Consider the following 23,999-nt stretch of genomic DNA (forward strand, 5'->3'; position numbering starts at 1 on the left):
GGGTCCGGGCTTCCTGCACGCTCCATCAGGTTTGGGAGGGAAGCCTCCGACCCGCCAGAGAAACATTCTTCGGGCTTGAGCGACTGATATCACTGGCATCCGTGCGGTCAGGATAGGGTCTCCATCCCATTTGTAGGTGCCTGCGATCGACATCACCTTGTTTGGGTTTCTTTCCTTTTCGTATAAGCGCATAATCATTGCCTTCTTGATGGGAACGCCTGTCCCTGTCCCCTTCTCGAATAGGGCCGGTCTTGAATGCTCTGGGGAGGTTCTGTGCTGCTGTTCCAGCTCTTTCCAGGTGGCGTTTCCGGTCAGCTTGGAGAGGATCCTTTTGTTTGCATCCCTTACTGGGAGCTCCGCAATGTGTCTGAGCACCTGCGACGTGAGGAAGCCTGAGTCGCCCCTGCGATCGTACCAGCGGCCGAAGCACTTGATCGTCAGTACTTGTTTCCGAGTTGACATGGAGTATATTCCTGGTACACTTGGAACAGTTGCAAAGCGCAATAATCAAGCACGATGCGACGGAGAGAGCGAGGCAGATGGCCAGAGCGTCAGAGTGGTTAGAGTGTCAGAGTGTCGGAGTGGTCAGGGCCGAGCCACACCAGCAACAGCCAGCAACAGCCAGCAACAGCCAGCAACAGCCAGCAACAGCCAGCAACAGCCAGCAAAGCCGCTGCGACTCTGAATGCGGACACTGGGCCGGCGGGTGGCTGGTGGGCTGACTACAATCTGGAGGCGACATGGACAGATGGGCGACAGATGGGCGACAGATGGCTGACAGGCGGCTGACAGATGATAGACAACCCGCCCAGATTAGCCTGGTCATATATGCGTATTGGTGTAATTGGATCGAGCCATGATAGTATAGTGGTAGTACATTGCGTTGTGGCCGCACCGACCCTGGTTCGATTCCAGGTCATGGCATTGTCTTTTTGCTCTGCTCTGTTCTGCCGTTTCGTCTCTTCGTCCCTTCGTCTCTTCTTCTTTCGGCCTGCATTTGCATTTGCTGTTTCTTGCATCTCCTGCATCTCCTGCATCTCCTGCATCTCCTGCATCTCCTGCATCTCCTGCACGATCGGCATGATTTGTACTGCTTGAGTCTTCGCCGCCCTGCTCTCTCCACCTGCTTGCACTCCACTCACCGTCACTCCACCACTCGTCGCCAGTCCGCAATATCCCGCATCTACTCCACCAAAGCCACCAGCATTCGTCTGCCCAGTTCAAGTCCGCCGATATCGATACTCCGTGGCCACTTGTCCTGTGTTTCCAGCTCACCACGGCGCTCACATCGATGCCGCCGATACTTCAGGCACCATCAACTGACATTCCGCACCAATATTGTCAAGGCCAGACCCGTCCTGCTCCTGCTCCGGCGCTGGCTAGCTGGCTCGCCAACTCTCCCACCATGGTCATCATGCCGGAAGGCCCGAGTATCCGGCTCAATGGTGGACATCTGGGCCGCAGACCAACGAGCATCCGGGAGACAGATTGGTTGCGATCCGGTGTGGGCATGCAGGCAGGGACATCCAGACATCGGACGCAGCAGTGTGGAGATTCTCAACAAGTCGACCAAGACTGAATCGGGAGTGGTGGGAGTGGGAATGGGAGTGGGAATGGGAGTGGGAATGGGAGTGGAGCGTGAGTGGAGCGTGAGTGGTGTGCAAGCAGGTGGAGAGAGCAGGGCGGCGAAGACTCAAGCAGTACAAATCATGCCGATCGTGCAGGAGATGCAGGAGATGCAGGAGATGCAGGAGATGCAGGAGATGCAAGAAACAGCAAATGCAAATGCAGGCCGAAAGAAGAAGAGACGAAGGGACGAAGAGACGAAACGGCAGAACAGAGCAGAGCAAAAAGAGAATGCCATGACCTGGAATCGAACCAGGGTCGGTGCGGCCACAACGCAATGTACTACCACTATACTATCATGGCTCGATCCAATTACACCAATACGCATATATGACCAGGCTACTCTGGGCGGGTTGTCTATCATCTGTCAGCCGCCTGTCAGCCATCTGTCGCCCATCTGTCGCCCATCTGTCCATGTCGCCTCCAGATTGTAGTCAGCCCACCAGCCACCCGCCAGCCCAGTGTCCGCATTCAGAGCCGCAGCGGCTTTGCTGGCTGTTGCTGGCTGTTGCTGGCTGTTGCTGGCTGTTGCTGGTGTGGCTCGGCCCGACCACTCCGACACTCTGACACTCTAACCACTCCGACACTCTGGCCATCTGCATCGCTCTCTCCGTCGCATCGTGCTTGATCCTTGCACTTTGCAACTGTTCCAACTTTGCCCGCAGCATCAATATTTGTTTCCAAGGCCTCTCCAGCATCGTGATTTTGGATTTGCTGTATATTTCGCAGGTTTGATTTGGTTATATCTCATTTCCTCCTCTTGAGAATGAGACTCACCGAAACATGAACTCCTCTGAGCCATCTTGGACATGATCGGCTGATATCAATGCATTTTCCGGGTTTGATCGTCATTCTTTGCGATATCCAAGATGGTTTCTTTCGGGCTGCATCAATTCATTCACAAAGCCCTCGACGATTCTGTCGAGTGCAGCCTTGGCAGCCTCGGAGGTTTTGCCGCCCAACTCACTATAGTACTTGATCTGAAACCGCGGTTTCCAGTTGGAATATTCAATTGTTAGCGAGTCCATCATTGCCGATAATCTCGCTCACATTCAGCGTTCTTACCTTGGGCTCTGTTCCGGATGTTCTTAGGGTGAGGACACCGCCATTTTCAAATCTGTTGAAAGCAACGATAAGTCTGTGCTCAAAAAGACTCCTATGACCTTGACCCCAAGTTACCTGAATGTTATCATCTCCGAAGAGGCGGACACCGGAAGCACCGGCTTGTTGTCAGCTTGCATTGAGTCGTATCCAATGGTCAGGTCACGAATCGCAGTAACTTTGCTTCCTCCAATCACTCGTGGATATTGAAGCTCGTACTTGAAAGGAGACTGCTACGCGAGATGTCGAGCAAATATGAATATGTGACAAGGCTCGAGAATCCGTAACGATGCTTTCACAGCCACTTACCGCCGACGGAACCTGTTGCCAAACAGAACTGTTATTATCTGCTCCAATTACAACCAGTCTTCCTTTCTGTCTTGCTCACCGGGTTCGTCCCTGTGCATCCAGCAAAGGCTGAGCTCTGTAAGCGATCAGACGAGGTTCTTACCGGTGTTTCTCCAAATCGAATTCTTTCAAATATTCTCTTGATCGTGAGCGGATCATGACATACAAAATAAGAGTTGTTGGAAACAAAGTAGCCGAATCTTGATCATCAATATATGGTGTTTGTAATTAATCAAGTGCTCAGTGCTCAGTGCTCAGTGCTCAGGCATGATATCGGCAGCATATGAACTTGGGCGTAGTTTGCAATATTCTTCAATATCATGACATACTCTCGACGCAGCGAATCCAAATATCCAAATAAGGTCATTTCCTTCTTCTGAAGCTGAACAACGAGCTCGCCGCAGACCGCCAGAGCACTGATGCCGTCCTTGTCGCGAACGATGTCGCCGATCATAAAGCCGATGGCCTCTTCATAGGCAAACAAAACCTGGTAATCCTCGCTGCTCTCCAGATCGATTGCTCGATTTCCAAGCCACCTAAGTTGTAAATTGGAGCCACGTCGTTGCTTGCATGAGCGATCCGACTTTCACAGTATATAATGTCCACACAAATGCCGATCCAAGCCAACGCTTACTTGAAGCCCGTAAGGGTTTCTTCGAACCTAAATCCTCTGGCTTTGCCGACATACTCAAGCATTTTCGACGATACCGTGCTTGCGAGCATGGCATACTTTCCGTGCGGCAAATTCTGGGATAAATGACATCCAAACAACGTTCCAATTTCGTTGCCCGAAAAAACGTGCCACTCCCCGCTATGGACAAGTGTCAGTAATTGTGTATACTGTGCTCACCATATTGGATGCGATGTGACCACATATCTATGCTTACCTCGGGAGCTGCTCAGCTAGAGCAAATCGATCAGCATCGGGATCGTTTGCAAACACCACCTTAGCCCCGTGAGCCTCGGCAGTTTTGAAAGCGAGAGCCTGTGAATCGACGCCAGCAACTCAGTCATCCTTGATAATGTCGAAAAGTAGAAGGTCGACACTCGTCGATTTTTGCGATCGCGGCCGCTGTGACTGTGCTGATACTCACTAGGGAGCCCTTGCCCTCTTCTGGATTGGGAAACTCCTATGTCACAGCTATATGATCAGCCCAGAACGCGTCGTCGGCTCAATTTCCAAGGTGCCACAGGACATTGCTTGAATCTTTATGTTTATGACACCCACCACAGTTGGGAAATCCGGATCCGGAAGCACCTACGTCATGTAGATGAATGTCGTGTTAAAATGGGGTGCTCACATGCAGCGACACACGACGCGAGTTTACCTGAGCCTCCGTTGGAATCAAAGTGGGCAGACCAAACCGTTCAAAAGCACGCTTGGCAAACTCAAAGCCTACGCCATGCATGGCGGTGTAGCAGATTCGGACTTGCGAGGCAATGTTGTCCTCCCTAGTCAACGGGGCAGTCGGCTGTCAAGATCAGAGTGAAAAGAGGCTCGGCTCCCTCAAATGTGCGGGCTTACTTGTGCTGACAGAGCTTCTCGATTTTATCAAAATATTCTTTCACGATCGATTCGCCCAAACGGACGCATAGGGAAGATGTCTCGACAAGTTGGTAATCCCAAGTCCAGGGAACCAGATTTTCGCTACAATGATGCAGAGTTGATTACGATCGGCGAGCGAATGGTGTGGTGGCGCATTTTCAGCAACCCCACCACTGCCCACTTACATGATTTTCGAGGCGATTCCTTTGTCATGAGGAGGAATAATCTATCGATCCGAAAGAGCAATTGGTGGGACAGCACAAACGATGGACCAATATGAGCCATCGTAAAGACATTGGAGTGTCTCCGCCCTTCTGGAAGTGAGTTTTACCTGGCATCCGTTTCCCCAATAAACCTTATAGCCTGTTGGGAAGTTGAAATCACGATCGTAAATAACAACATCGACTAGCTACATAGTCAATATCCATCCTTCTCCCGGTTCACAATCTATCGATCTATCGATCTATTTGCAACCCTTTGGCTCACCGTTGTCGTTTTTCGGATTGTGTGACGCCGTTATCATGATACCAGCAACAGCCCCAAGGGTCTTCACTGCAAATGGCTGGGATTCAAAAAATGCACCTGATCAATAACATAGACAAGGTAGGTTGCTCGAGCGATCGTCTTTCAACTCACTTACCACCAACGGCGTATGAACCAGATCGGGATAATAATACACTTTGACTCCTTGCGATAAAAATACGGCTGCCGTCAATCTGCGGGCAGTTGAGCGATCAGCAAATGGGAACAGCGGAGGCGACACCTTTCCTCCTTGGTGCGCCGTCGAAAGCGATTGGCGGCTCGCTACAATCCCTTACCTGGCGAACGAGTCCGAGTTGTGGCGGTGGTCATGGCCAACAACGACTCCAGCTGCCGATACAGACTCCGTGGTCAATGTAGCCACCAGGTAACGAAGCAAGCCCTGCGATGCTTGGATGACCGTAAGGTCGTTCATAAAGGCATAGCCAGCCTTCATGGCCGATCGGAGGCCTGGATCGAAGAAAACAAGGTCGAGTGAGCCAGTCGATTGCTCGGCCCACATCGTCACCATCCCGGCTCGAATATCGGCTGATCAAGGTGCATGGCTTTGTATACAGGGGTATGCCTGTAAGCTCTTACGGTGGCAGCAGCCCAATCCTCCATCGGCTCACCCGCTCGAATGTGCTCACCAGCCGTGCCAAAAGTCATCCTCTCGCCAAGCCTCTGCTGAAGCTCTTGGACATCGCCATTGTCAAGGAGTGTCTGAATCTCTTTGTGTGTTCTGGGGTTCTGCAAGAATAGCCTGGATCAGCATTGGCGAGGCCGTTGTTGAACACTGCGATGGCTCTGCTCAGTGCCAGGCTTCAACATCACCCGACCCGAGGTTTCGGCGTGCTTGATTATATCTGATCCGCTCTGCACGGGTGTCCTTAGCCCCTACCTTATCCAGACTCAGGTATTCGCGGGCCGCTTGGATGATATCGACGTGCGCTTGAGCCATGGTGATAGCGCCTTACTTGCGGCTGAGGAATGGGGGGGGGTAATGCTCCGGGTTGACGAAGGTGAAGACCAAAAAGGCGCGTGTTGTTTGCACTATCAATTTTTTCAGTGTCGTGTTGCGTTGGGAAGGCCAGAGCGAGCCCGGCTGGCGCAACAATGCCGACAGCCGAGCGATGCTGTGGTGATCGGGGCCACGGCGGGCCTGCTCGACTCGCCGAATGTTCGAGACATACAGCCTTCAAAACCAGCCCGTTGCGAGCCTGACTCCAATGGGATGCAGCATGGGTGATGGTGCCCCTGCCACGACCAGGACAGGCTTACTTTGGTGGACAGGTGGGTAATGGAAGGCTCAACGGCCGCCATCAAGCTGTTTCCACCGGCTCAGTCGATCCATATCTCATCTCGCCTGTAACTGTATCGGTCAACGTGGCTGATCATATCCCTCCTCAGTTGACCGCTGCCGTCGCGGCGACCGGGGACGGAATCAACGCACTCATTGGTGATACGTATCTGCCGATGCAGTCCTGCTGGGGTCTGTCAGGGACCCGACTTGGAATGTCCCGGCGAGTGGCCAAATGGACAAGAGGACCAGTCCAATCCTGGTTATTAGCAAGGACGACGGGCCTCAAGTCGATCAGCTGTCTGAAGAGCATGTGTATGATGGGTAAAGAAAGGGCAGTTTTGAGGGGGGATCGTATTTCCATCAGTCGCCTCGGCTACCCATCAGCGTCCCACCGCGGGCCCGTGCATCATCCCGGCCGATCAACCATGTTGCGCACGGAATCAATTCCAATTGTCCCAGTCATCCTCCCAGTCCGATTTTTTGCTGGCCGCCTGAGAGCTCCGTGACCTGGCGGCGGTGGTGGCGGCCTTTTTCGAGACAACTTGAGGTTGGATTTCGCTCTGGTAGACATCATCAACGACCGATTCTTCGTATTGGTCGTTTTGATGAGGCTGCGAGTAATGTTGACTGAGGGATGTATCCTCGTCTCCCTGATGAGGCTGCTGGTCAAAATGAGAGCCATTGTTCCGATCATACTGGTCTCCTCGGCTCCAGAAGTCGTCAAAGTCGTCGCCATGATCATCCGTGGGGTTATGGGTGCTAGGTGTGGATCCATATGAGGCAAACTTGCTTTCGGATCCAAACCCGGTGTACTTGCTGTCGCCGGGGCCCGTGGCCTTGGATTGGACAAACCCGGAAATGAATGACACACCTTTGCTTCCGCCCTCCGTAACCTGTGAGTAAAGTACATCAGCATCTCCGAATTATCGTTTCGAGGGGGAATTTGGTCCATCCAGCAATAACGAGTGCAACCAAAGTCCTCGCAGTCTCTTTCCAAATGCAAGCGAGACAGCTTCTCGGTCAGCCTTCTAAATCTCTGTCTTGTGCTTCATACCTGGCGCTGGAGAGTGGATGCATAGGCGGAAATGTTTTCGCTGAAAGTAGGGTCTCGGATTGCATCAGTGGTTGGGCGAATCACCTTTTCAGTCAGAGTTTGGCCGAGAGTCTCGGCGCTCGAAAGGGCCATTTTTGTACCCTCAGCGGCGGCAACGCCAAGCGCACCAACAGCTGTCTGAGCGGTGGAGCTGAAAAAGGACCACCCCATTGAAAGCGTGGACATAGGATCGGCCAGTATATCGGCATTGTTACGAGAAGGAGTGGGGGCATCTGCCAAGAGCAACGTCGGAATCAATGGAGGAGCGGTGATTGCATCAGGCAAATGAAGGCGCTACGTGTGGGCAACCGCAATAGCACTCTCCATTTCATCCAAGGCGGTAGCCACATTCGATATCATCGCGAACAAATACTCGAGCTTCAGTCAAGCGGGGGGGGGTTATCTGTACATCAATCGACTCACAGCTAGAGTTTCCGAATCCAACATATCGGCCGCCCTGACTTGGGGGCAGGTTTGCAGATCGCGATTCGTTTGTATTTCCGAGTCTCTGAAACAGCATCGATACGGCCAAGCTTTAGTATGTCGGCTTTGACAGTTGCTCCGGTGGCTGGTCGTTACATAGCCTCCATTAAGGAACAGCGGGACACCCTGGACAGCAATTTACCTTGAAGTAGTCCTCATCGACCTTTGCCTTTCTGTCATTTGGATCATTACCAAAGCTGCTCTGGTTAAAGGTCGTGGCTTGGGGGGACGAGTTGCCTCGGGTGTCAGAAAATAAGGTCGCATTTGAGCGGGGAGTGGTCGATCTTGCCGTGGTTGAGCTGGGCGTGCTCGATCGCGGAGGCATTTTGAATGCTCTTCCTTCTACATCGGCGGTCAGCTGGACACATCGACAGGCCAAGTTAGCACAAGCTCTGGGGCTCACCAACTGTATAAACGGACAGATCCATACACTACCTTTTCTTTGTAAGCTCGGGCAAATTCACTGTTGCATATGTGGTGGGCAAAGGGAAGGGTGAGTCAGCGGGCTGTTCGGAGGCAAGAGCAAGGGGCTGTATAGAGGGAGTGGCCTGCCTTTGATATTTTTCCTGGATTTATCAGAAGCCAGAATAGACAGGATGTCAGTCCTTGAGGTTGGCGATGATGTGACAGGAAGCTAGTTTCTACACTGTACATAATCCAGCAACGACAACGACAACGACAAGATTGACCCACTCACAGAGCGGCCGCAAGCATACCTGAATCGTCATGTCCTCGTGCCAGTCTTTTTGGAACCATGTGAATTTCGTCGTCAAGTCCGGGCCGATCGAGAAGGCGATGGATCGTTCGAGAGCCAGTGTTCAAGAGGGCGGACTGGGTAAGTGACACTGCCCGCATCTGCCCTTTCAAGGTCGAGCTCCATGCGGTCGACACTCTCTAGGCTCATTAGCGTTGTACGGAAGCCGGATGTAACTGCCGTCAAGTCCGATTGCTCCTCCAGGATGCGATCCTCAACGAAAGGCGATGGTATCGCAGTTCCGTTTGCTCGAGAGCCATAGGTGACGCCAACCTGGATGAGATTTGAAAAAGTCTAGGGCTTTCTTGTTTCCACCAAGCTGCATTCGCTTGACCTGCTCGTCCGACCATTTGTCCATCGAGACGGAGCGGACAAACGAAATGTGTGTGCCGAGCGAGCGGTGGACGCCCGAACAGTCCAAGCAAAAGAAGATGCCGTGGGTGACGGAGGCCCACTGGGGATAGAAGGCCCCGCAATCGATGCAGGTCTTGTTGCCCTCGAGCTTGAGCAGGCTCAAGAGCGTCTGTTTGTTATCCGACATTGCGATATGCAGATCCAGAGATGGCCGGCGCTGGGGTCGGCAGGGCAGGAGCAACGGAGAGTGATGAGATGAGGGGCAAGGGCGATCGTGAGTGTTGCAGGGCCGCAACCAGGAGAGATGCAGAGGAGCGAGGAAGCGCCGAGGGCCGAGAGGCGAGAACGTGGATCACAAGCGCACAAGGGCCGGACAAAACCGGTGCGGGCGTCACACAGAGCGCAGCAGCCTTGCACAAATCGGGCGGCAGCAACAGTCGCTGTTGCTGCATCCACACACGCATCGACAAGCAGCACCACGCCACAGTCCTGTGTACCCGCTGCCGCGCTATTTACGGGTGGGGTGGCGCGCCGCGCAGGTCACCTGAAGTCGACTGCCGATCCCGCCTGGTTGCGTCTCCGCGCCTGGTGCACCGCCACGGCCTGCTGTCGCCTGGTCATTCTTGGTCCAGGCTCGGTGGCGATCGGCGCCAGACCATCCGCCTGCTCTTGTCTATCCGCTCCGCCATCCGAGAGTATCTGCCTTTTGCCGCCATGCTGAGGTTCGAGGACTGGTTCTGGTCCGTCAACAACGGTGCGGCCCTCTGCTGCTCGCTGGCATATCCGAACAGCTCTGTCTCCCATGGTCTCCCCCGGCCAGCGACCCGGCAGCTTGCGTGACTGTCTCTGATTTCTCTTGCTGGCCCTCCCGACAGAGGATCCCCTCGTGGGCATCAAGAAGCTTCATGATCACTTTAATACGGTAAAGCCACCACGGTATTTGGCAGAGCCAGGGCCGCCGTGCTGAGGACCTGTCGTCGAGCAGACCGGCAAGGCAGCCGCCGGTGTTGCCCAACAACGGCCATGGGTCTCTTGGACCAGAAGGGGCCCGCAACAGCAACGGTGGCTCTACACCTGCTCGAGCCCGACTTCTTATCAAACCCTCGATGGGCTCGCTTTTAGGGCTTGGTTCAGATTGAGGAGCTGCTTCAGTTTCTGCGGGAGCGCATTGTGTGCGAAGAATACTACGCCTCCAAGCTGTCTGACATTGGCAAGTCCAAATATCGAGCTGACGGATTTAGCAAGGACGACTCGCTCATCAGCGAGATCTTCAAGATCGCTAAGAGCGTATGTTTCCGAGCCGACGGGCGTTGCGGACTGGGTGGGCTCTATCTTTCTCTCGCTGTGGTCGAACCTGGTGCCGTTGGTCTTCCGAGTGCCTGCGTCCCACCATCCCTCCAGAGAGCGCCACTCGCGACTCTCAACCGACATCGGCCACCGCTGGAGGGACGCTGGGTCGTTTCTGCCTTTCTGTCCTTCGCCAGCCCTTGGTCCTTCTGGCCGCACGCCGTTGGCCGCCGCCGGTTTATAGCTGCCGTTCTTGCAAGTTGGCCGTCGCGTGTCCTCTCTCTTCTCACCGATGGTGCTCCCACACTCGGCTTACCGTTGCCGAGGTCGGCATCGACTCTGCCAAACGCCGGCCTTCCTTTTAGGAAACCGAGACGTTGTCCCAGTCGCGAAAACAAGTGTCTGCCGCTCTACATCAACTTGTACGGCTCTTGCAAAAGTACCTCGATGATAATCGAAAGGCAAGTCTGTTGCGGAAGGAGGGGATCGAGGCGACATTCAAAAAGATGGAAAAGCAGCAGATCGAGGTCAAGATTGCCCAAGAACTGTACGAAAAGAAAAACACCATGGCCGAGTCGGAGGAGCGAAACTGGAACGAGGAAGTGTCGAGAACAGACTCGAGCGATAAATCCTCGACCGACTCGGCGCGATCACATCCGGACGAGGCTATGGTGAATGTCGGCATCTACGCTTTCCTTATCGAGGACTTTAACTCGGTCCTCGCCCTTTGCCAGAGCCAGACGCGCCAGCAGGTAAACCCACCGATCGCCTGCCAGCATAGCTAGATCTGGCATCGGACTGAACACCTGCCACAATGGAGACACTTCGCGTTGAGAACAGTGGCAACGGCGCTAAAATTATCCCTCGGTGATATTGCCGAGGCGCAAGGCGACATCAATTAACATGGAATGTGTCTCCATCTCCTCCCTGGGGTTATTGGGACGACAGGATCTCAAAACGCTCCTCGGCACCTACAAGTCATGCTATCTGGGCCAAGATATTGTCGAGTTCACAAAGACACAACTTGGCATTGACGACTCTGGAGCCTTGTCGATCGTCGAATATCTCGTCGCCCAGGGGTTCCTCAAGTCCGTGAGTGGCGGCAACCGCACTTCGGCACTATTCAGCGCCCAGGCATTCTACCAGTGGAAAAAGACGGAGATCGAGACCGATGTCCTGTTCAAAAAGCTCCAGCGCGAAGCTCGGCGGGCCGATGTGGAGTATAAGAAAGCCGTCGAGGCCGCCGAAGCCACACGAATCCTACTGGAAAGCTACTGCGTCGACTACATGCATCAGATGCAGCAGCTTGAGCTCTCCAAGCTGCAGATCATGCGGAGTGTTACCAAGGGTGTTGCGGCTGCGGAGCAACTCACGGTTCCGATCATTCAGCAAGTGACCGACAAGTTGAATATTTACTTGGAAACGTTCAACCCAGAGAAAGAGCTCCAGGTAAATCACCCACGTCCTTGATTCCGCGGACCGGATGCTGGACGTCAGCCAGATACTCATAGCCTTAGATTGGCACCAATCGGATGCTATCCATCGCTGTACAACCTCGAGCAAATCGAGAACCGATTCCAAGGCACCGAGAGTTGTTTACACGAAGGCATCAAATTCGCTGAGTGGTTGTTGGCCTTGGTCCATCAGTAGTACAATGCGTATCAACGCCTGCTCCGATTATCCGCACCTTTAGGTCTTTATTGATCGTGAACGAACCGGCACCTCTCGCGTTCCTCCTATTGTGTACCACTCCCATCACTTTGGGACTCGAGATACCTTGTTTGGCGTCTCGCTTGAAGAATCCACTGCTCACCAGCAGCGCCGTGTCCCAGATATTATTCGCAAGTGCCTGGCTGTGCTTAAAGAGCGCCAGGCGCGCGACTATGCTTCGGGCGAACTCAATCACTGGTAATTCTGCTCGGACTGTGCTGACACCACCTGGATCCTCTGCGACAAACGGTGTTCCACATATTCATGCGGCCCGAATCGCAGGATATCTAAGTAGCTCTGCCTATCGCTTTGCTCTCGTTTGATCAGGCTGGAATCCAATACCAACCTTTCGGCCGTCTGTGCCCTCCGTGGCAAGCTGAACGGCGGTCCCTTGATAACCAAAGACATCCGCAAGCTGCCTACCCAAATCCTGGTCGGGGTCCTGAAGCTCTACATGGTAGAGCTTCCCGCTTCGGTGTGCAGGTGAGCCTTTTGATTTTGATGTGGGGGGGGGTGTCGCATCGATTTTGCTCTGCTGTCTGGCTTTATCTGCACTGACATCCGTATATCAATGGCCGCAGTCACGAAATCTACGAACCCTTGAAGCTTTTATACTTTTCCAGTAGGCCACTCTCGTTGCTATAATGAGCATGCTCATGTCGTGGCGCCCGCGCTTGACATCATTCCATCTGCTCATCTCCTGTCCACAGAAACCGAAGACGAAACCCCCATGCGCTTGACATCGCTGCGGAGCCTTCTTATGACGCTTACGCCAGCCCACTTCTTCTCGCTGGCAGCACTAACGCGACACTGGTCGAGGTGAGCGCTGCGATAGCAGGCGACGGCGGTGTCATAACCGGTGAATCGCTGATATGCCTATTCGTGTGCCGCACAGGATGGTTGAGTCTGTCGACAAGGCCGACTCGCGTATCACCGAGTTCACTCAATATCTCGGGCCGATCATCTTGCGGCCCAAGCACGACACCAAGGTCACGCTTCATGATAAGCACCCGGCGCGATTGCTGAGAGACTTGATCACACACAACGAAGCTATCTTCACCAACGAAGCCGCCTATACGCTTTTGAAAGAGGCACATTCAGCCCACGAAGCCTCTTCAGATCTCCCGTTGGGTGCCAGCCCTCTGCCTGTCACCGACGATACAAACGGGGCTCCGGCAGTGACTGCATCGATTCGCTCGAATGGAAGCACTGCTGCGGTATCGCCATACTCTGAGGATGAATTCGAGGATGACGACGAAGCATCGACTCGAGGCCTCTATGATCGCTCTGGGGCACGCCACTTTCGCGGCCGAAGCGAATCTTCGGTTGCCTCGAGCTTGGGCAAAGCAACCGGCTACAGTCTTACAATTGCGACGCGCGAATCTGAAATGTCAGAGGAGGCCGACGTTGTCGTTCTCGGCAGCATCAAGGAGGAGTATTCTCTCGGGACCACCATGGCGACACTGGCCGTCGATGTGACTGAGGCCGAGCACTCGCCCAGAAACTCGATCCACCGCATGTCGGGGATGCTGTCGCCCACACCGGTCGAGCCAGATGGCATTGCACCTGCTCGCGAGCGTTTGTCGATTATGAAGCAACTGTCCTCGGATAGCCTTATTCTTGAGGACGACATGGACGATGCCGAGATTGCCGAGATCGAAGAGGTGAGCGAATGACGCTCTGATGTGCTTAGACTGCGGCGGAGGAACCCCCCAGGCTGCTATTTGCAGGATATTGTGCGATTTTGGATTGAGGCTCGCCCCGTCCTCTTCGTGGTTGACTATCGACCCCCCGCTTCGTCTTGTAATTGATTCTGTCTTGGCCGGCCGACTAATGACCTCCATTTTGAACCTGCACTCAATACGGCGGGCCCCCACAGCACTTGGCTAGATTCAATTGAGACGAAACACCGTCGCTTGCCTGGTCGATACATCGATCGTTTCAACGAGTGCCCGTGCAAGCTCCCAGCTTGTGCACACCTCCGCTTCCCTTCGCCCCCTTTGTATGGTTTGATGCCTCCTTTCCAAAGTTATTTTGTTGCATCTGAATATGACCGTAGAAGCCAGCCTTTGCTTCGCCGATAGATCCGTCCGCCACACAATCCCCTGCTAAGCTTTGATTTGGAGTACGCTGATTTCTGTTTTCATGGAAGCGTCGTATACCTACTGCAGTTCCATTAAATGGCCGTGTCAGCGACATGTTGAGCCAACCCAATATATTGTGCTGATCTTGCTGAAACAACGCTTGCCGAACAATCGCGTTGCAAACCGCATAATATCAGCCTGTATAGTCGCTACTGGACTTTGCCCGCAACCTATTCGTTGGGAAGGCTCCTTTAGGGACACCAGGGTGCGGGGATCGACTATCCATCCGTCTCGGGTGCGGGACACACAGATCCGTGGCTGCCCTCAGTTGCATCGTAATCGCGGCAAAACTCGCTACAGTACAGAGACGGGCAACGCTCGCACTTCAGGAATTGGTTCGGCTCGACTTCGTATTCCTCGCAGTTGCAGCACATGGCCAGCTCAGGGTTTGGATTGGCGCGGTAGGACTCGTTGCTGAGGGCCTTGAGCATGCTGTCACGCATGATTTCGGGCGCGGCGCTGCAGACTGCTTGGTGGTCACTGCAATCCAGATCCTTGCATTCCGTCGAGCACCAGTGGCGGAGTAGGCAAATCTCGCATAGCAGTTCAAATGGCTCCGCAGGAGTCGAAGTGACGGTGCACATGTAGTTGGAGCATTTGGGATGCACATAGCCAAGCTCGCCCTCGACGACCTGGCCGAAGCGAAGCTGATCCCAGTGAAGCCTCCCAGCTCGGAGATGAAAGGTTTTGATCTGCAGCGGCAGGTCAATCGGCTGATCGAGCCAGAGGCCAAGGTACTGCAGGATGGCCCGCCAGTCACCAAACATGTTGAGATCGATCATGTCTCGCATGACGGCCCTTCGAATGACCGGCAGACACTCTTCTTGTCGCTCGCAGAGTTTCACAAGTTCGATCAAATGCGCATTCCGGCTCTGAGTTTGGATAAAGAGCAGGCTATGCTCGGTAGTTTTGGGGTGCGGCGAGTTGTCGAGGATGTCCTTGCACATGTCGACGATGCGGTCGACGATGGGTTTGGATAGGGCCGTGTTTTTGACCAGGACGATCAAGAGCTGGAGAAAGAGATCCTGGTATTCGATTTCGATCGGAACACGCAGGCGGCTGGACGGCTGCAGGCTGTCGAACTGGCTCATCCACCGCTCGGGATGCGCCATGATGATCAGGGGAATGACGGCCACCTCTCCATCAGCCAGAATCAAATCCAGCCACGGCGACTTTACGGGTGGGTGTGAGGTGCACTTGTCAATCAGCACATCAACAAGATCCATGCGAGCCTTGCCGAGCCTTGGAAAGCCAACGATCGTCAGGTAGGATGAGCCGGTGAGCTTCAAGCGAGCAACCTTGGCTGCAAAATGATCGAACTGGGCATCGACATCATCGACCGCGAGCGACTCGGGGATATACCGACATCCAAGGGTGTATCGCTTCAAAGCACGGAGGAAGCTTTTGAGGTTTTCTGCAGGCGGAATAACCGACTGGACCGAGATGATCTCCTTCGAGAGCTCAGTCAGCATGGAGTTGCCTGGGCAGGCGCTGAGGCCTGCAGCGGCAACGATCAAGGCTTCGCGGGCAAACCCGAGCATGAACATGGAGTATGCAACTCTGGCCCAGCCCTTGGCGTACGAGGCCGGTGCAAGATTCAGGCAGTGGATTGCCGTCTCGTAGGCGTGTGGGTGCAGGCCTAGCTTGGACTGGCATAGGGACATGTTTGAGAGGGAGAGATAGTCTGAGGCATCGAGGCTCAGAGCGGTGTTGTAGCAGGAGAGAGCCTTTGTGTAGTCCTTGGACTGGAATGCGGCGTTGCCGAGCTTGCGGTATTCGATCGAGGCGTACATCTGGCTTGCGACAGGAGAGGTCGACGGGATATGGGCGACGATGCGACGATGCGACGATCGGGCGATGGCTGATCAAGACAAGATGAACACAGGCGTTCCCGCCAAGCCAGGCAAGAACCGCACGCGAGACGATCTCCTGTGGCCCGATTGACGAGCTCTGCCCCAGACCGGGCTCGGTCCGTGGGCATCAGGGTGGCATTGGCGACCCGCCAAAGAGCCAAGCAAGAGAACCAAGCAAGAGAGCTGGCCTCTCCCTACGAAACGGATATCTGTATTTTGCTTTGGCGGCGATTCTTCCCACACTGCCATGCACATCAGCACCGTCCGTCCGTGCACAACCAGCACCATTCGTCCTGCCAGAGCATTATTGGCCGTGATCAAGCCAATGTTGGTCCGTCAAAGTTTAGGGTCTAGTCCCGCTGAGGACACAGGTGGCTTGAACTGGTCCTTCAACCTGCGCAAGCAGCCCGTCAAGATGGCTCGTGCCAGGAGCTCCTCCGAGTCCCCACCACCTTCGGCTTGGAGCTGCTGTCGGCATTCAGACTCGACGGCCTCTCGATCCTGATGCGATACGGTGCTCTGGATTCTTGCTTGGATCTCCCAGCTGTCAGCTGTCGAGCCCGAAACGACTAGGAAAGGATTGTGGCTGAATTCCTCAGCCACGGTGGAGGGAATGGTCGGGGTGTTGCTGGCCTTGCAGTTATTTGCAGATTCGAGCTTCGACTGGAGTTTTATTCGGCCGAGATCAAAGAATTCGCGCGACGATGCAGAATAGCGGGATGCGTCAGATCTTCAGTACGTTGTCAGAGAGGCGGCTACACACATCCTAAGACACCAGGCAGATGTGGTCATGAAGGCACATTAACCATGCCATACAATCACAAACAGATACCTTGACAGATTCACTCGACGGATTGATCCAGTGTGCAAACACCAGATTGGAGTGAGTGTACTCATGGCCGGGCCACACTAACGTCGAGGGATTGAGTTCGGCCCTGAGTAGAGACTGGATTCGCGCCATATCGACGCCTGTGCCTTCGAAGAAACGGCCTAGGAGCAAGGACGGTTGGCACAGATGAGGCGCCCCGTCGCAGGGTTAGATTGTACAATATCGCCACCTGCGCTCTTGCATCGCTCCGTGCATCAGTTGCGCATCGTCTTGTGCTGACTTACCAACTCCTCCGACAAACAGTGTATCGCCAGTGAAGACCGATGCTGGCATGTTGGCTGCAGAGCGGCGATTGGGGACCAGCGATCGGTAACCAACAGTATATCAGCATGGTTCCGCGCACAAGTCCATGCGCCAGCCCATACAGCTACCAGAATGGCAGAACAACCGAGCTGTGTTGGACAAGCGGGTACGAGGAGGCCCGAGACATAGACAGAGACCTGGACACCAATGCACATACCGGCTGGATTGGATAGGGCTGGGTCGAAGAGATACACGAGACTTCCCTTGGTATGGTAGGGCGTAGAGAGCGCAGTGAAAGCCATGCGGCCAACCTGTGCAAAAGATTGGACTCTCATTAGTCCATGTAGGCAATTCAATCAACAGACGACGGCGGCCGCCAGAGGACGAGCAGCCATCCAGGGCCCCCTGCGGTTTGTCATGAGGCCACCAAACAACCGTCAAGCCATCGCGCATGCCGAATGGTGAGCGACTTGCCTTGAATCGATCTCCGCCATGTAGAGGCGAATCGATACAATAGAACGAGTTGTACGATACGGGCCCCTGGGTGAAGTCGACATGGCTGCCGTAAAACTTTGCGCTCGGAAATGTTTGCTTGAGGGCGGCGTTACCGCCGCTGTGGTCCCTGTTTCGAGGCGAGCGGATTATGGCATGGGTGGATCAACAGGATCGCAGCCAACACAAACGGACCGATTCGCGTGATCATGATGAAAGCGGGCCCTGACCCACGCACCGGACGCTGCAAGTTTGCCTACCAGTGCTTGTGGGTGGTAAGGAAGGCGGCAACGCTGGCAGTCGGGGCGTACACACGAAGCGCCTGCATGATGGCAGCGGGATCTGGGATGGAGCGGGATCGAAGAGGTGGTTCGTTGATGAGCGATATGGCGAAGAGTAGGACAGGATACGATCAGCGCAAGCTCAGCGACAAACAGACGACACTTGGAGCCGCGAACGGAGATATTCACGACGAGATTTGCGGCTCCGTATTGCCCTTGTTAGACAGACAACTTGGGTGAAGTCGGTTGGAGACGTCCATGCATACCCGCAGGATCGATGATGGCAGCTTCCTCTGTACCGATGGGCAGGAAGTGAAGGTCAGAGCGCATGCACTGCCCGCAGAGTATCGTTTTCCATGGCCCGAGAGTGGGAAATACCTTTCTCCGTGTCCACAACAAGATAGCCATAGTTGTCTTCGAAATAGGGGACAGGGATGATCTTGAAGGGACCGGCGGTGTGAATGGCTGCGTCGCCGACGACGGTGTGAGGAGGCTTTGCACCGGCCTGGGCCGTCGTGTAGAAGTACCCAATGGGCGACTCGAAGAGGATCTGGCGAGCAGCGTTGCCGATCCACGATTTGATGAGGCGGAAGGACGACATGGTGGATGGTGGTGGATGGTGGTGGATGGTGGTGCAGCCGGCAATGGCTGGACTGTCGCTGCTCTGTCGATGGGTGCGCTGCCGAGTCGATACGCTCTCTTGGCCCTGTTGATGTCCCTCCTCGGCTCGGTTGGTATGCCCGGCCGATGGATGTGTCTCGGTCCGAACGGGCGTTCAGCTGATGGCGTCTCGGGTTCGGCGATGTATCCGACAGACGAACATCGTCCGGCCAACCAACTCCAACGAAGGCGGTGTTCCTTGGCCTCGGGCAAGCCAGCCACGCCATCCACAGCCATGTCACTCGGCTTGTCCCCGCCGACCCGCTGTTCCCCTCGTCGGCCCGCATCTCTCCCTTCGTCAGCCCGCCTCCATCCCCCGCCTCCTGTGCTCCAAGATGCTCTTCCACCATAAGCAGTCGTACTTTATCCCCTCGGACTACAAGCCGCACTCTCGCACCCACGACCGAGTCGCTGGCTTTGACGACTGGCTCGCCGAGACCAGGGAATACGGCCGGGACTACGAGGCCATGCTGCAGCAGGGGCAGTCGCCCGTCTTCTACTGGGTCGCTACCTCGAGCCGGGCCATCCCGCCCAGCGCCATCCCCGTCGGACGAACAGCCGATGGCCGACCCCTGTACTGCGGCCGCACCTTCCACGAAACGGGTGTCCATCTCGGATGGGTCACGGCCGATGCCCCCGAGGGCCTCCACTACTCTTACGCCGAGCGAGAGTTTTTCGAGACCGAGTTTGAAGTCCTTGTCGGCGACCTGAGCCGACTCCTGTGGATCGAGCAGTCCGGAGCCGCAAAGATCCCAATTCAGCAGTTCCAGATCGAAGGCGGCTCCGAGGCCAACGGAACGGCCCAGTACGTTGCCATCGCCGAGCATGCTGGCGGCGTCTATGCCGGCAAGGCTATTGCTGGCGACTCCAAGGGCTGCCTGATCGGCTTCGACACCAAAGAAGTCGCCGTGGCCAAATACAGGGTTCTGGTGCGAAAGTAGGAGCGCTGCGGAATGTGGTGCCCTCAGCGCTGCCAGAGACAGTGGATGTTGTCATTGCTGCTGTCGTCGCACTTGCACTTGCACTTGCATTTGCCGTTGTATCTGTCTTCGAACGCTACCCCAATTTGCACCGTATGGTTGTTTGCGCTCGCCCTCCTGTTCAAGCCAGATCGTGGTTTCTTTGCAATCTGTTATTTCATTTCATTTCATTTCATCGTCACCGAATTCAGTCTTTGCAGAAATCAATAGGAAACTCCGTGACAGTAGCTGTCCACCATACCCTCGGTGCGGGGATCGATCGCTGCGCCAGGGCATCACCCACGCTTCGGAATTAGGATTCTGTTGAGAGCGTCGCCCTCAGGGCCGAGGAGTGCTACGGCCCTGTCTTGCCTTCGAGGCAGCAAGATCGGTGAAGGCGAGAGCACTCGCTCGGGAAGGCTGTACAGCGGCTTGACCGATGTAACATCACGAACTCTTGATATTTCAGTGCCTCCTCCCGTTCAACCAGCTAGCCCACCCGTTTTGAATCAGGACGCCGATGGCTTGCGTGAGTTGAATGATGTTGATCGGCCGCTTGCCTGAACGACATCGATCGGCGTTCGCGCTGTTGCGATGGACTTGGCCGATGAGATATTGATCACAGAGCCACACTCGACCGATTGAGATAGGGTCGCGGCACTGCAGTGCAGCGGCACAGAAATAGATGGTGTGATGAAGAGCCGTTGTGAATGATACATGTTTGTATTCCTTTCCCCCCCTCAAAAGCAATCAAGTCCGGGCGGCCTTTGTGAATGCCATAGGCGTCAAGAAGGTCGCAGCACGACTGTCGCAGTGTCAAGCTGTCGAGCGACCCCATTGCGATCAATTCCTTCTGGAGGAGCCGGACCTTGTCTCTCTGGCTAGCTCCTCGTCGGTCCGGATCGGGTTTCCAATAGCATTCGCAGAACCAGGCTTGCTTGTCCCGGACAGAATGAAGCTTCCGACACCAGGGCCGAGCGGCCCCGCAGCAGAGTAGCCTCCTTTCTGCTTTCCGGCGGCGCCGGCGCTTTGAAGCATCCCCGAACGAAGTTGGTAGCGTGTTTGAGTGCTCTGAGTCACGGAGTTGTTGAAGTTGGATGACGTCGAGCTGGCGCCGTGCACCGAGGCAGCGGTTCCACCAAGCGAGTAAGTCGGGAACTTGGAACCCGTTGAAGCGATAGTTGCCCCAGTCGATTCCTAAGAGCGAGAGCATCGATTGAAATTAGTGACAACATACCTAAGGACACTGTAGATCTGCAACTATGGGACAAGCAGTATCCCCGCTCGACCTTACCAAAGAAGGGTGGGCACTGGTGGCGCGCCCAGGACGGCTTTCACCTGCGGACGGTGTCGTGGATATATGCTTTCGTGGCTGCACCGGAATCGACATGACCTCGCCGGGTTTGGCTGCTCGGTGAAGACTTGAATCGTTTTGGATAAACTGTGGCTTTTGGCCATGATGCTCAGGGGCATCGGATAGTTCCATAGTGTCAATTCCGGCAACGTTGGAGTCCTCATCAACTTCATCCTCAGGTTCAGCGGAGGCATCGACAACCCTAAGCAGGGCTACAATCTGGTTTGGCGGAGAGAAGCGCGTCGTGGTGAAAAATGTCGCTGGCTTAAGAAGCGAGATCAGTGGATGAAGCTTGCTCGAGGGGTGCATTTTCCAGAGCTTGGACTGCATGCTGTGATAGAGGATGGTTCATTCACATGGTTGGTGAGTTACGGCATTCACGCGAGCATATTGATTGCAATACCGATGTATGCCATGCGGGTCAATAGCAATACTCGGCAATGGGAAATACAATTGCGCCATCAACATATCGACATGCTCTGATTTGGTCCGACAGCGGCGAGCTTCAACATGAACCCCTCACCCGCACAGCGAGCACATATTCACTCGGTTGATGATGGAATATCACGGGTAAATTCTGAACGAGTACCACCGAAAATGGCTTCGAAATGGTGCTCGGGCAATCAGTCCAAATACAGCGCATGGAGAACTATCGCCGTAGCGCCTTTACCTCTGCAGATAGTTTTGCTGCGGGCCCACGACACTTCCAGGGCGAAGAATACGGAGGTAGGAGATGACCTCCGCAGCAGTGAACTTGTAGTGCTTCATGAGATATGCGGCAATCAGGGTTCCAGTACGCCCAAGACCGGCCTTGCAGTGAATGCCTATCTTGCCTGCAGCGCCAACAGGGCCAATTCAATGATATCGATGATTGGTTTGGAATCCAGGACCGATTTGCTCAGCAACTGACTCAAAAGAAACCACCCCATTTGCCAAGTGTTCTAGAGCGGTCAAAATGTTCTATCACCATAAGATGCGTTACCTTGGCGATTCTCGCACAAATCCAAGAAGCGTTTAAGGATTCCATCCGGAGGCGTGGTTCCGTCAGGGAAGTAGAGCTCAATGTGCTCGATGCCGCTGTCGACAAATTTTTGTCGGTCATAGATCTTGTTGTTCAAGCGGACGACAGTTCGAACTTGCTTTTCTTGAAAATAGCGCACCAAATCGTCAATTTTGTAGGCGGAATAGAATGGCTGGCCTGGTGTGCGGCCTTCCTTGGTTTCGTTCTTTTCCCATGCCACCGTAGCAGACATGCCAAAGAAGCCGTTTCCGGTTAGGTTTGGAGGAAAACCGGCCGATGCCGGCTCATCGTGAGGAGAAGCAAAGGCTACAAATTTGTCTGTGATCCAGTTGAGATCGCCGTTTTCGACTCGCTCGTAAAACTTGTACTCGTCACAGTCAAAAGTATCGAGATTCAGTAGCCCTGTAGTGAGACCCTTGTAAAGACCCCGCAAGCAATCGAGAATGGTGATGTAGTATGTTGCTGGCCCATAGCCTGCATCACGATAGGGTGTGAATGGAGGCGATATGCCAATAAGCGGCTGGAAGGCTTCCTCTGGGGTTTTCTTGAATGCAATCATCTGCCCGTTCACGAGAAGCGGATGCATAGACAGGGTTATGGTGAGTGCGCATCGTCGCTGGCGTCCTTTCATGCTCACACCTCTGTTCTCGTTGTATCCTTGACGGCTCAAGCCCATGCAAGGTCATCACGCTCCCCTGGATGGAATCACCAGCCTCACATGCACTCACCTGGTAAGCACACATCAGGAACGCTGCATTGGCGCGTTTGTCATTCTCCATTGAGCTGAGCAAGCATATTTTTTTGTTGGCATTGATGGGACTCTATATCCGGAGCATCATGTATTTCAAGATGCAGATAGGAGTGGGCGTTGGTCAGCCACGGATCAAGTCAAACACCAATACAGCACCTGCAGCTGTCCCGGTACCGAACCCAATATCGTCAGCGAATGACGCTCTCTATTCAGCCTTGTCTGACAGAGCCCTGAACCTAACGGTATGCACACGAATGCACTAGACCTTACCACCAACTTCTCGTTCAGTATCTCACAGAATCGGAGAATATGTCCCATATTGGACGGCCCGAAATCCGAGTAGAAGCTGATGTAGACCAGCGTGCTGTCGATGGTGAAAAAGTGCACGTTCACATATTGCGGAGGCGGATAGGAAACGGATGTGAAGTAGAGCTTGTCTTGTCGCGTGAAAATATGGACCAGTCGCGTTAGGGACATCGACGCATCCGTCCTGAGTGGCTTTCGCAGCCCTTTCAATGGTTTATTCAGCGACAGAACGAACCTTTGATGAACTCTCTTGCGTTCTGAAATATGTCGACCGGGGTCGCCGCTGTGGCATGGTTGAATAGTCCAGTTGCCGTGTAAGGCATATTGTATGTCGATCGCGAGGGCTGATTCGGGATGGTGGATAGATCGGAAATAGCCGAGATACGTTCGAACCTGAAGTGAGCGCAGAAGGAGCACATGGGATGGTTGATAAAGGCGAAACTGGCCAGCGGTTGTCAACAGCCAGGGCTGCTGAGGCACTTTTCTTGAACCAAAGCATGGCAACGCTTCTCGGACGCAGCGATCAAATCTCAGGCGTCGTTGCGGAGGCTCGACTCTATTCGAGTGCAGCAAAATCTTGGGACGGAGCAACCATGCGAGCTGCACCTTGGCGCTTGGATAGCCTTTACCACTCGAGATAGGTCGGTCGGGCACCTCGCTTGGCTTTGGAAAAGTTGAGAGCGGCAGGGCAGATGGCCGAATCAAGCGGTTTGCGCAACAACAAGGACACGGTCCAGAAAAGTCAGGGATGTGCACGGCGTTGGGATGCAGGAGTTGTGGCAGTCAACCAAGACACTATTTGCCGCCAAGCTTGCAGACTGGGGCGGAAGAGCAGGAAGCTCAAAGGATCGCGGGTCGGCAAGTACTCCTTTTTGAAGTGCTCCGTGCGAAAATGGGGAGGCGGGCTGCGGCCAGCGCAGGG

General features: G+C 54.4%; 7 protein-coding genes and 2 non-coding genes across 9 annotated transcripts; 3 read left to right on the forward strand and 6 right to left on the reverse strand.

Moving 5' to 3' along the window:
- The first annotated feature begins 853 nt into the window (after positions 1-853).
- Positions 854-924, forward strand: BJ171DRAFT_t99. Its single transcript has one exon. It is a non-coding gene; the product is annotated as a tRNA-His (tRNA).
- Positions 925-1,858: 934 nt separating this feature from the next.
- BJ171DRAFT_t106 lies at positions 1,859-1,929 on the reverse strand. The gene has a single exon. It is a non-coding gene; the product is annotated as a tRNA-His (tRNA).
- A 545-nt stretch (positions 1,930-2,474) lies between these two features.
- Positions 2,475-5,597, reverse strand: BJ171DRAFT_422329 (uncharacterized protein; the record flags this gene model as incomplete). Its single annotated transcript, XM_053107544.1, has 16 exons — positions 2,475-2,606; positions 2,692-2,743; positions 2,806-2,960; positions 3,179-3,275; positions 3,405-3,611; positions 3,710-3,886; positions 3,963-4,060; positions 4,170-4,205; positions 4,304-4,333; positions 4,404-4,527; positions 4,601-4,723; positions 4,807-4,847; positions 4,953-4,984; positions 5,108-5,183; positions 5,262-5,337; positions 5,440-5,597. The coding sequence occupies 16 exons, from the start codon at positions 5,595-5,597 to the stop codon at positions 2,475-2,477; spliced, it is 1,614 nt and encodes a 537-aa protein (XP_052968177.1).
- Positions 5,598-6,606: 1,009 nt separating this feature from the next.
- Positions 6,607-9,421, reverse strand: BJ171DRAFT_40984 (uncharacterized protein). Its single transcript, XM_053107281.1, has 8 exons — positions 9,047-9,421; positions 8,736-8,761; positions 8,572-8,585; positions 8,455-8,482; positions 8,162-8,377; positions 7,960-8,044; positions 7,498-7,769; positions 6,607-7,336 (listed from the first exon to the last, which is right to left on the reverse strand). The coding sequence occupies exons 1-8, from the start codon at positions 9,312-9,314 to the stop codon at positions 6,884-6,886; spliced, it is 1,362 nt and encodes a 453-aa protein (XP_052968178.1). The 5' UTR covers positions 9,315-9,421; the 3' UTR covers positions 6,607-6,883.
- A 299-nt stretch (positions 9,422-9,720) lies between these two features.
- BJ171DRAFT_498682 (uncharacterized protein) lies at positions 9,721-14,368 on the forward strand. The gene is made up of 11 exons (XM_053110397.1): positions 9,721-9,881; positions 10,003-10,049; positions 10,250-10,414; positions 10,780-11,166; positions 11,363-11,863; positions 12,108-12,322; positions 12,452-12,607; positions 12,706-12,746; positions 12,835-12,943; positions 13,020-13,788; positions 14,004-14,368. Exons 1-11 carry the CDS (start codon positions 9,842-9,844, stop codon positions 14,022-14,024), a joined length of 2,451 nt encoding a protein of 816 aa, XP_052968179.1. The 5' UTR covers positions 9,721-9,841; the 3' UTR covers positions 14,025-14,368.
- On the reverse strand, positions 14,369-16,160 carry BJ171DRAFT_498684 (uncharacterized protein). The gene has a single exon (XM_053110398.1). It carries the CDS (start codon positions 16,059-16,061, stop codon positions 14,487-14,489), a length of 1,575 nt encoding a protein of 524 aa, XP_052968180.1. The 5' UTR covers positions 16,062-16,160; the 3' UTR covers positions 14,369-14,486.
- Positions 16,161-16,305: 145 nt separating this feature from the next.
- On the reverse strand, positions 16,306-18,866 carry BJ171DRAFT_498686 (beta-lactamase-like protein). Its single transcript, XM_053110399.1, has 8 exons — positions 18,405-18,866; positions 18,293-18,319; positions 18,006-18,087; positions 17,728-17,875; positions 17,471-17,564; positions 17,235-17,288; positions 16,954-17,111; positions 16,306-16,784 (listed from the first exon to the last, which is right to left on the reverse strand). The coding sequence occupies exons 1-8, from the start codon at positions 18,625-18,627 to the stop codon at positions 16,458-16,460; spliced, it is 1,113 nt and encodes a 370-aa protein (XP_052968181.1). The 5' UTR covers positions 18,628-18,866; the 3' UTR covers positions 16,306-16,457.
- BJ171DRAFT_498687 (uncharacterized protein) lies at positions 18,867-19,907 on the forward strand. The gene has a single exon (XM_053110400.1). The coding sequence runs from the start codon at positions 19,022-19,024 to the stop codon at positions 19,625-19,627; it is 606 nt and encodes a 201-aa protein (XP_052968182.1). The 5' UTR covers positions 18,867-19,021; the 3' UTR covers positions 19,628-19,907.
- A 975-nt stretch (positions 19,908-20,882) lies between these two features.
- BJ171DRAFT_422543 (dual specificity protein phosphatase) lies at positions 20,883-23,400 on the reverse strand (the record flags this gene model as incomplete). Its single annotated transcript, XM_053107552.1, has 6 exons — positions 20,883-21,330; positions 21,670-21,832; positions 21,982-22,579; positions 22,749-22,841; positions 23,042-23,208; positions 23,313-23,400. 6 exons carry the CDS (start codon positions 23,398-23,400, stop codon positions 20,883-20,885), a joined length of 1,557 nt encoding a protein of 518 aa, XP_052968183.1.
- Positions 23,401-23,999: the final 599 nt, after the last annotated feature.

This window comes from Polychytrium aggregatum (genome assembly GCF_025602895.1).
Source record: "Polychytrium aggregatum strain JEL109 chromosome Unknown BJ171scaffold_12, whole genome shotgun sequence".
NCBI classification, from domain to species: Eukaryota; Fungi; Chytridiomycota; class Chytridiomycetes; order Polychytriales; genus Polychytrium; species Polychytrium aggregatum.

Coding starts and splice junctions, on each gene's coding strand:
- BJ171DRAFT_40984 (XM_053107281.1), bottom strand. CDS start 9,314: ATGTCGGATAACAAACAGACGCTCTTGAGCCTGCTCAAGCTCGAGGGC. Junction 8,762..9,046: donor CTTTTTCAAATCTCATCCAG/GTTGGCGTCACC, acceptor GGTTCCAAAAAG/ACTGGCACGAGGACATGACG. Junction 7,337..7,497: donor CATCCACTCTCCAGCGCCAG/GTATGAAGCACA, acceptor CTTTACTCACAG/GTTACGGAGGGCGGAAGCAA.
- BJ171DRAFT_498682 (XM_053110397.1), top strand. CDS start 9,842: ATGCTGAGGTTCGAGGACTGGTTCTGGTCCGTCAACAACG. Junction 9,882..10,002: donor GTTCTGGTCCGTCAACAACG/GTGCGGCCCTCT, acceptor CCCTCCCGACAG/AGGATCCCCTCGTGGGCATC. Junction 12,944..13,019: donor CTAACGCGACACTGGTCGAG/GTGAGCGCTGCG, acceptor TGTGCCGCACAG/GATGGTTGAGTCTGTCGACA.
- BJ171DRAFT_498684 (XM_053110398.1), bottom strand. CDS start 16,061: ATGTACGCCTCGATCGAATACCGCAAGCTCGGCAACGCCGCATTCCAG.
- BJ171DRAFT_498686 (XM_053110399.1), bottom strand. CDS start 18,627: ATGTCGTCCTTCCGCCTCATCAAATCGTGGATCGGCAACGCTGCTCGC. Junction 17,289..17,470: donor AGCCCTATCCAATCCAGCCG/GTATGTGCATTG, acceptor GCCGCTCTGCAG/CCAACATGCCAGCATCGGTC. Junction 16,785..16,953: donor CGTCGAGTGAATCTGTCAAG/GTATCTGTTTGT, acceptor ATAAAACTCCAG/TCGAAGCTCGAATCTGCAAA.
- BJ171DRAFT_498687 (XM_053110400.1), top strand. CDS start 19,022: ATGCTCTTCCACCATAAGCAGTCGTACTTTATCCCCTCGGACTACAAG.